General features: G+C 27.1%; 1 protein-coding gene across 1 annotated transcript in view; it reads right to left on the bottom strand.

The window, feature by feature from the left end:
• Positions 1-2,824, bottom strand: part of LOC107882228 (CCR4-NOT transcription complex subunit 11-like) — a gene marked incomplete at its 5' end in the record, with an annotated part of 3,798 nt that extends 974 nt beyond the window's left edge. Inside the window, 2 exons of the mRNA XM_029490000.1 lie at positions 511-546; positions 2,804-2,824. Of these exons, the coding sequence (XP_029345860.1) occupies positions 511-546; positions 2,804-2,824 (57 nt within the window). The remainder of the gene's footprint in view (positions 1-510; positions 547-2,803) is intronic.
• Between the last annotated feature and the right edge of the window lie 8,237 nt (positions 2,825-11,061).

Genomic DNA, 11,061 nt, shown 5'->3' with positions numbered 1-11,061 from the left:
AGTTTTTGATCATGGAGGAGTAATTAGTGTTTAAGAAAAAAGCAAAACAAAATATAATATTATGGATGGTGATCACTAGTATATTGAACAGTGAACGGTGGAATCAGAACATCATTAGACAAAAGGTTGGTTGTTCGTTTCTTAACAGGAATTAAATAAAATAATAAGACTAACGATAATAACTTAGAGATGTTTATGCTTGTTAAAATATAATTAAATTAAATATATAAATACCTATATAAATAAGATATATTTAATAAATCTATTTAGAATTATGGTAACGCCTAGTTGTTTTTAGCCGTGTAAAAACACGATAATATAAAGTACACGCTACACACTATAGAGCCTATTTGGATTTATAAGATTCTTTATCACAAATAGACACACTGGTGCCTAAGTCTGCAACTTGGATCTGCGCATCAGTGCTATCTCACACTGTCTGGCCTCTGCTTGTTGCCGTTGTCCACCACAAAACGCATACAGGCTTCCGTCATAATTAGACATAAACGTGATAATATAACTAGTAACTAATAATAAAATCACGGACTATTATTTTCAAGTTAAGTTTATACCAGTGTATTTAGCCCCGTTATCTAGTACCTATTTATATGCTACTTTTACTCACCATACAACAACGACGGGATGATGATGATCCACTGATAGCGTTAAGACTCAAAGCAATCCACACAGAGTGTCTCAATGGTATTTCAGTTGTAGTCGCCGACGCATGTACCGGACTATGGTTCCAGGTTCCAGTACTCCAGTCCGCAGTAACGTACTTATTTGATTCCAGTGAAGTGAACTACCTAGCAACGATAAAGAAAATTGTATTATTATTAAACATTAGACATTGGAAATTCATTGGTGAGTATACGAGTCACAGGTTTTGAGTAATGTGAACGTGCAAAGACTCCGGCGACTGGCGGGCGAGGTGAACGTACAACATCCACACGAACACACTTTCGTTTGAGATCTGACTCTTGCGTCGGAAGGTCTACGCTACGTTAGGACAGAATGAACAAAATAATACAATGTTTCACGATCATGACGCGGTTGGGTCGAAAGTTGTTTGTCGTGTACCATTCGAAAAGGTGAGCGACGTGGCGCAACAGGTTATTGCGTAATATCGACGACTGTCGAACGACATAACGAGTGCGGTGAGCAAAGATAACGAATAATCATAATAAAATTTGTTACTTTAGCAAGCGAATAACGTAATTGTAATCGTCACGGAACGAGTCGTCGGGCTTAGGCGTCATGAGAGGGGACGCGAGATATAGTCGTAAGAAACATAAAAATATAATTGTCACAGAAGTCGCAGGTACACAGTAACTATAGGTACCTTGGTTACCATGACTAACTATCATAACTATCTTAGTTCATGGTACCTACCAGTGGCGTATTTACGGGGGGGGGGATATGGGGGATAGATCCCCCCCTTGACCTTTTTTTTTTGTAAAATTAAGTTTACTTATTTTCTGTATTTCTCAATATGATACTACTTTTAAGTTTTAAGTAGGTACCTATATCTGTTTTCTAAATGTTCTAGTCGTGGTAATTTGTCCACTTTGATATAGGTACTCTACGTCACTAGTCGTTCGTGGCATAAATATCGGAAAATAAAAACATATATCTTTATGGTGGTATGGTATACTATATTTTTGAATTCTCTGCGAATTATTTTTCATGCATAAATATATAATAAACCCGATAAATAGTCGGTAAATAAAACAAAATTACCATTAAGACTGTAGATTTACCATAGGGCATGGGTTTCTTTTTAGTGACTGAAAACATTTATTCACCTCTGGGTTACATGCTTTAGATGTTTGTGATAAAAAGGTTTATCCAAATATTCACGAACTCTTGAAAATATTTTGTACTTTGCCTGTATCAACTGCTATACACCTGAACGATGTTTTTCAAGATTTTATTAAGTATTAAGTCTTACCTAATAAATAGTATGACAGAAGTAAATATTTTATCAATTTTCCTATCTAATATTGAATAATAACTATAAATTAAATAGTAATTATTATATACTTTGTTTATTATAACTTACTTAGACACTTAGGGCCCGTTTTACAATCAGAGTTTAAATTTTACCAGTCGAATTCCGTGGTTTAACATTAGTTTAACTATTGTAATACGGACCCTTATAAGAGGACGCTACACCCGCGTGTGTTGTTTCTGTCTTACACACGCACGACATAGGAAATTGTCGTTCACTATTCTCAATAGTGAGCTGTTAGTTTTGGTACTAGAATGAATCGACCTATTATCAAACTTTTAGGTAAGAACATTATTTGGGTCTTAGAGTGGGCGATTTTTCGATATTTTCATTTTCGAGAAAAATAAGGGTATATGAAGTATCAAAAATTAAAAAATCTCATATCTCGCTTGAAAATTAAAATATTAAAAAATCGCCCACGCTAAGACCCAGATTATGTTCTTAATTAAAAGTTTGATGATAGGTCATTTCACCCTATCGCCATCAAAACCAACAGCTCACTATTGAGAATAGTGAACAACAATTTGCTATGTCGTGCTTGTGTAAGTCGGAGACAACTGCACATACGGGTGTAGCGTCGTCTTAATGTGATTGCTGTATTTGCATGTCACCGGTCAATACAATAATCATGCCAGATAAGCTTATCGATGAACTGAGCATCCAAAAAAATAGAAAACAGGATTTTGTATTATAACAATTTTTTTTGTTTATAAACACGGGATTGTCGTTAGTATGAATTTATAATAAATGCTATTAGGTACTGTAAAATGTGTGTTTCACCTTGATCCACACTAAACTCAACAAGTTAGAGGATTTTAAAAATGTATATTATATTCGTATTTATTGAGTGTACCTATTATTTTATATTTCATCCCCCCCCCTATCAAAATTCCTAAATACGCCACTGGTACCTACCTATACTAGGGCACTATTCTATGTAGAGCCTTACCTATACAACACTCACAAAACTCGTAAAATATATTTCGCGTTTCTGCGAGCAACGTGGTGATAAGCCGCCGTAACACCAGCACACGATTTTAGATAAGAATAATATGTTAATAATAATAATAATAATATTATGGCAGTATTATAATACATTGAAGTATAATATAAAAGGATACAAAAGGTATATAAAAGTTATATAAAAGGCGTCATTTAATTGTTACCTATGTAGAGTCACCATATTTAATATCTACCTAATTTAGATAAAGCTCTACATATAAGTCCTATCTATAGTGCCCTACTTTGGTCCCATACTTAGACTGTATTGAACTCGATGTGTGTTGATGATGATCTTCCCGTGATATTGTAGTTGTACTTACATTTGAATTAATAACCTAAAATATAATATTACATAAATTACATAAAAATTAATTGTTTTATTATCTATGTATGAATTCCTATTTAGTATACCTATTAGGTACCTATGTAAATTTGTACATTTTTAAATTTCAATTCAATTAATCCAACGTCATATAAAATCGTGCAATGATACTTGTACATCTATACAAACCAAACCTTTTATTGTTTATTAATATTAATAATTGACAGTATGAACTATGGGCACTTCTGTCGTTCCCTGCCTCCATACTACTTAGACCATGGAATTTCGAGAAATGTCATGGTGTTAACTTCTTTACGATAATTAGGTACTGACTATAATAATCGGTTGTCTCGCTCTTCAGGTAGTCACTTCTAACGAGACTAGAAAATAAAAAGACCAAAGTCGTAAGGCCGCATGAAAAAAAGTTATTATATATTAGGTACCTACTTAAGTATATTTTTAAATTTAATTAATTTTATATTTGAGCTACCAAATTTTACTAGAAAGTAAAGTGTAATGTAGGTACTTATTTCATATTTTATAAACGGATAAATTTGCCTATATTTTAAATATGTTATATCTATATATTATCTGTATATATAATATAATATATAGATAGATAAAGTCATTTATTTTACTATTAGTAATACAGTAGGTTAAATTAATAAACATTGCATTTGAAAATTACATTGTCTGTAAAATACTACAATATATAATAATATCCAGTAATACATTATTAAATTACAACAAAATAACTGAAATCGTTATTCTTTGTTAAAAAATCTAACATACAAATTTGAAATTAAAATATCAATAAAAAGTAGTCAGTGGGTACCCCTCTGCTGTATTGTAGGTGTCGAGTGGGCCACTGTAATATTATGTCCTAACTGGAGTAGGTGGCACTGGAGTAGCAGCTGGCGCAGAGCTTAATGGACATGTTATATTTAAATTCAGTAATTAGGTGTATTATTGTATATGAAACGGTCTGTCAGTTAATACTACTAATAGTATATATTTTATGATATTTTGTAATTTATTATAGTATTGAACACAACATTAGACCTTAATAAGTCAGTGGATTAAATAATTTTTACCAAAAGTGTTACTAAAATGCCAGTTATAGCTACTTACTAAAACCCTAGGATGATTGAAAATAATGTTTCCTGGAAAACAAATTCTACTAATTTGATAGTTCTTACATCAAAGTGTTGTTACCGAAAACCTTATTTATAGGTACCAAAAATAACAATATAATTTATGAAAAAAAAAAATAAACAGAAAACAAAAATTAAAATAACGTTTAAAAAGGCGAGTAAGTGGATGTCATCACTATGCTATACAAGTGTTTCACTGTATAATGGATGGTATTAAATTTTAATTCAATGATATAATAATATCATTGTATACGAAAACCGATTCTGAGCGGTGACTGTCTGTCAGCGTGGATATTATGCGCTCCGAACAGTAAGTATAGGTAGACGAGTGTTTGACATTGAAATGGCTGACAGGATGTTTTTATTATATTTTTATCTCTCTAAACACTCAATATAATAAACTGTATGTTATATTTTTATGAGCTAACATTTTTATATTTTTGATGATTTCAGGTGAATATCAAAAATATTCCGAAATAATCTCAATAACGATCTAATATGTAAGTAATTTTGTGCATGCAAGTAGAATAATATAGTATAAATCAAAGGAAATTATTTAAAATTCAATGAACCATTTAATATCAAATAATTTGCTAGTGTTTCAACCAAGTGTTGTGACCTAAACTTAAGTTTTAAAAGTTTTATAATTTTCCTTTAATTAAACTTTGTAATCCAACGATAAATACCTACTGACTAATGTTTGAAGGCAATCATTTTACTATTAAAAATAAGGCGTCTATGAAGCTATATCGAAATGTCGTGATAGGAATATTATTCTCATTACTTACTGTCATCAAAAAAAAGTTTTGTTTTTATCTGATTTTGAAACATTTCAAAATAAATCAGTTCATAACAAAACGAAACGTTACATTTTAAAAATAGACCAATTTATACCAAATGTACAGTAATCCTCATATAAATCATTATGGGCGATACTGTAATAACTATATTTTGATGAGGTTTAAATAATGCAACCCTTGACTAGGTCATAAATAAAAAATAATTCTGATGATGTCAATAATAATTTAGAACCCAGTTTTCTGAGATTATTGATACATTATTCATCATCGAATGAAAATAATATTAAAAATATATTTACGAATTAGCTTAAGAACTATTTTGTTGTAAATATAATGTTTTAACCTTATAAATTATTATCTTAAACATACTTTGGTAATAATATAAATGAAAGTGAGTAAAACATGAAAAACTATTTTTTAGTATTGGCTATTATAATGATACGGTGAAAAACTATTGTTTAAATATAACTTAGCCGTGTTTTTATTGGTAATTGAAAATAATATATCAATAACAATCCCGGAAGTCTCTAGTTCTTATAGTAACCCATAAATATGTAAAAAATATATGTTTAAATAGGTAGTATAATTTTATTATACTGCGAATAGGTAGCTATATTTAAAAAAAACTGAAATATTTTAAGTTAGATATTATATATTGTACCTTATATAATAAATATATATACAGTGCATGTATTATAGTATACATTACATGTTACTATGCATAATAATAATTATAATTAAATGGTGGGTCATTACGTGGCTAAATACTTTTCGTTAAGTATTTCAGCCAAAATAATGAATATAAAAATAAAATATAACTGCAGCTTTTATAAAATAAAATTGTACTACATATTGGTATCATATAACATGATATTATATAAGTATTAAAAAAAAATACTTAATATTATTATTACTCAATGCAAAGACATAAATAATTGCTTTTGGAGATATAAAACAAACTATTATATTAAAAGCTTTTTTTTTCTTAAAAAATATAAACTTGAATGACCAACGATCAGTTTTCAAATAAAAAACTTAAACTACAACTACTAAAGTGATGTATTCGTGATTGAATCATTAATTCTAAAGTTTTTTTGTTCGTAACAATTAAAGAAAGTGTTGTTTTGTCTAAATGCATCTAGAAATGATAGTACTTGCTATTTACTTCAGTAATCAAAAATGTTTTAAAAAATTTAAGAATATCTTTATGGAACTAAGATCATTATTTAGTTATAGATAATAAATTTCAAAATATTTATTTTATGTATATGATAATTCATTGAATAATACTAATTCAACTAAATTATTGATGGTCAAATCACTTTAATTTATAATGTTATTTATAACTTAACAGGCAACATGGAATTGTACTGTTTCTGAATATTGTGACAAAATATACAATTAAGAATTACATTTTTAAAATTTAAACAAATATTATAATATTAATTTTAATTTGTAATTAAAAAAATATAATTCAAGTCTTAAATTATATTTTAATTGACAAAATTCGAGTAGAATAAAACTATAAATGATATTATGGATATTTTTATGTTTGTTAAAGATACTCCGATAAATTGAATAGTTTATTTCTTAATAATTAAATGATCGAGTTTTTAGGTTTTAATGAATTATATAATATTGTTATAAGTTGTTATAAACCTTTCACAGTCTTAATAGTCTGTTGAAAATTTCCAATCACCTGCATTCGATTATCATACCGTCTTATTTGCAACACCTTTGAAAAATTTTAATTATACAAAATATAATGTATTTAATAGTATAATATTTACAAAAAATATTCGTTTAAACAGACATGTTTTACAAACGCACGACACACCAAGTTAAAGTTTATTGGTATTTGCCATTTAGATAACTACAGCAATAGTTATTGTTATTCTTGTCCATATTTTTTTTAAATATAAATAACTTTAGTAAAATATATATCAATTGGCCGGCGTGTTGTATAGGCAATTTCGGTACACCAGCATACTGCAGGACGTGTAAGTTATAATATTATTATTTTCGTCCTGTAGTCATTTGTTAACCAAATTACTAATATTGGAAAATTTTCTTTATCAAGACGATAACGCATAGTATACTAAAGTAAACACGCGTTGTTACTGCTTAAATGCAAATTACCGTAAATTTGTGAGTTTCGAAAAAGCCAAACGACCATTTTAATTACTCCGCAATATAGTTCGGTTTTCACAATACAATTATAATATTGTTGTTTAGTTATACATTAAGTCGTTTGATAATAATATTCAAATTAGATACCAGTTAAACATTGAATTATTGTAATAAAAAAGTAAATAGTAAATACGAAAATAATCCGATTTCTTGTTACTCTGTTAACAAAAACAAAATAATGTACGTATTATGAATTTTTTTTTTAGTAGTAATGATTTACTATACGGTACAGAGTTTCAGAGGCTCTTGACAAAATATAAGTCAACACACCAGATCCAAAACCCCTGATCTTAGTATAAATAATTTGTATTTAATCATAATATTTAATTTCCAATTTGTGTGCACGTTTAAAACATAATAATTATTGCGATTCAAATAATATTATAAAATGTCTGCACGATATTAGAATCAAATTAAATTTTGAAAATGTGAAATATCGCGTTCCGCTAAGTTGTCTGATGTCTGCAGCACAAGTTATTTTTTTATTTGAAAATTTGGCATAACGTCATATTTTATATTATTTTGTTTATTTCATCAAACATATTTGCATGTCATCTTTAAACAATCACATTTCAGTAAATACGCGTTTTGTTAACGCTTGTTATTTAAATATTTACATTGCAGAGAAAAACATTAATATCACGAAGCCAGTCGTATATAATTTAAGTACACATTTTACAGTTTACTATCTCATAATCGGTTACAAATCATTGTCAGTTGACACCGTCGCAGTGATTCTATCCACTAAGCTTAGAAATAACAAACAATGGAAGCTACAGGTACGTGCGTGTCTGCTACTCTGCGGCATCGTCTTGTTCTCTATTCTTTGACAAATATTTTTAAAAAAAGTCTTCTACACCGAAACTCTAGGAGTAAAGTGTTTCATAGTAAAGTCCAATATTGTTTTTTTTACTAAGCAGTCAAAATTAATAGTGGTTTGAACAAAAAAATCTACCCATTCATATTATATTTTTCGAAGCTTTTTTTCAATGGGGTAAGTAAAATATCAAAATTTCATATCGAAAGTTGTGTCTATTTTTAGATATTTTTGTTAAAAGATAATACTAAACACAATTTATTAATTAAAATAGCCTATTCCATTTTATTTATAAAAGAATAAATACATTTTTGACTTTATTTCAATATAAAATGACCTATACTAATGACGTAACCTAAATATAATTAAGAAATTTATAATACTATAATCAATTCAATGATAACTAAACTAATAGGTGAGATATATTTTATTAGCTAAATATAATAATATAATAATATTACAATTTAACTATAAACTATATTTACTTTCCAAAATAACAGTAAAAAATATTTTTTTGTGTAATAAAAAATTCAATTTTTCAGTGTTAAGTCATAAAAGTATCTTCAATTTTTTTATAGCCTGTGAGATATAATAATGCTGTCACGTAATTTAATATCATACACATTTGGAAAATCGAAACTATAAGACATATTAACAGTGTTGTAAAGTATTTGAGTAAAAGTATTCAAATACTTTTTTCCGTATTGAATATTTTTTAAAATACTTTTATATTTGAAGTATTTGAACGGTATTTTAAATACATTTTTTTACTATTGAATACTTTTTTTATTCCTTTAATAAAGAATTATTCTTTATTCATCGTCAAATTATAATAACGTCATAATAATATTATATATCTTTATCATTTATGAACAATTCTATATCGGTTTTAGTTTTCGTCTATTAATATCTTAACTAAATAATTTTTACTCTGAGAAACCGTCTGTTTATCGTCGACACTCGATGACGATCGCAACGGTTCGTTTTCAGTACTTAGCAATATATACCAATATACAAAAGAACAAATATGACAGATAAGCATTTTGAACAAATAATATTCTTAAAACGCAACACTCAAATGTTCGATTAATTTAATATATTATGAATGATTCAGAATTAAATTGATTTTTTCGTTTTGTATTTGAAAATTATTTCAAATACTTCTAAAAAGTATCTGAGTTAAATATATAGATAGTGTTTGGGTGGTATTTTAAATACTTTATCTGATAAGTATTTGAGTAATAACTCAAATACTTTTTAAAAGTATTTTTTACAACTCTTTTTATTAATCTCCCCGGAGGATTGAATAGGCTCAAACTACGATGGTTGTATTTTATTAACGTTCAATTGATGAATAATGGAAATTGCAACTCATCATAATTTCTCAATAGTTTTTAAAATTTGACTTAATAATAATACATTTATAAAATACAAATTACGTTCATGGAATTTTAATAAATATTCCTATAGCAATTGAATATTAAACGTTTTTCAATTTATATGACCTATCGTATTATAGTTAACACAATTATACGAAGGTCTTTGCTTAAATTATTCATTAAATATATAAATATTAATTAATAACTTGTTGATAATATTAGTTGTACCTATTTATTTTTTATTGATCTTGGACGATTATGGCTCTAACAAACAGCCCATTAGCATTTCTTATAATATATTATACATATAATATTATATATTATACATATAATATTATATATTATATGCATTTTCTTAAAATATTAATTATATTATTAAGATTTTGAGTTTAAGAAATAAGATATGAAATCAGAATAATTTATTTAGAGTCGGTACCAATATTTACATATTTACAATAATATTAATCGTTTGCAAGATATTATAATAATATCAATTAATATTACCTATATAATATATAAATTATAGATTAGTTAGCTAGAGTTTATCAAATATTTGGATTTGCTTGAACAACTGAATAATATTATTTTCATTCTCCAGAACCGGGGGTTAATTTTCTATAATAAGATGATTTATTTTGAGGTTCTAGTTTCTATCTTATAGTTATTTACTATTGTATTTATCATACTGATCGTTTGAATATGATTCTGACTTAGTAGATATAAAATTACTAAACCTTAAATCTTTGATTTTTTCTGTGAACAATGATATGATAAATGTATTATTTATAAACTTTCAAGTTTCAACACGATAATTGTTTATTTTAATTATTATTTCCGTATTAAAAATATCTATTTTATTACAATATGTGGAACTAGTGATCCATTTATTCTACAACGATTATGTTATTGTTATTTTTTTTTGAAATCAACACTTGTTTACAATATTTAACAAGAAATGTGCTTTAAAAATGTTAAGACACACGAATTATCATAAATTAAGCCCGTTAATAGATAATACATATATAATTATAAATGTTATACAACTGGAATTTTATCTTTTTAATTAGCAATGCCATACATAAATGCATTGCTGATATTAGACAACTCTGCAAAACGAATGTTTGGAACTAATTAACCTATAATGTTACCTGCTTAAGCTCATGTAATTTAAAATGTAATGCTCTTTCACTTTCAAAACTAATAAAAAGTTCCAAAAGTCCACTAGTATAGCATTGTTCTATTTCCATTACAAAAATATGTCAAATGAAATATTGAAACTTTTTATTGCCATTAAATTTGTATTTTCAAAATAAATTACACATTGTTGCATTACTGCTCTTTCTACTGGCTTAACATAGATACACCGTAAAATATAATAGTGAACAT

Source organism: Acyrthosiphon pisum, chromosome A2 (genome assembly GCF_005508785.2).
Source record: "Acyrthosiphon pisum isolate AL4f chromosome A2, pea_aphid_22Mar2018_4r6ur, whole genome shotgun sequence".
Taxonomy (NCBI): Eukaryota; Metazoa; Arthropoda; class Insecta; order Hemiptera; family Aphididae; genus Acyrthosiphon; species Acyrthosiphon pisum.
The sequence above is the reverse complement of the archived record's forward strand: the minus strand, read 5'-3'. Positions and strand labels throughout refer to the sequence as shown.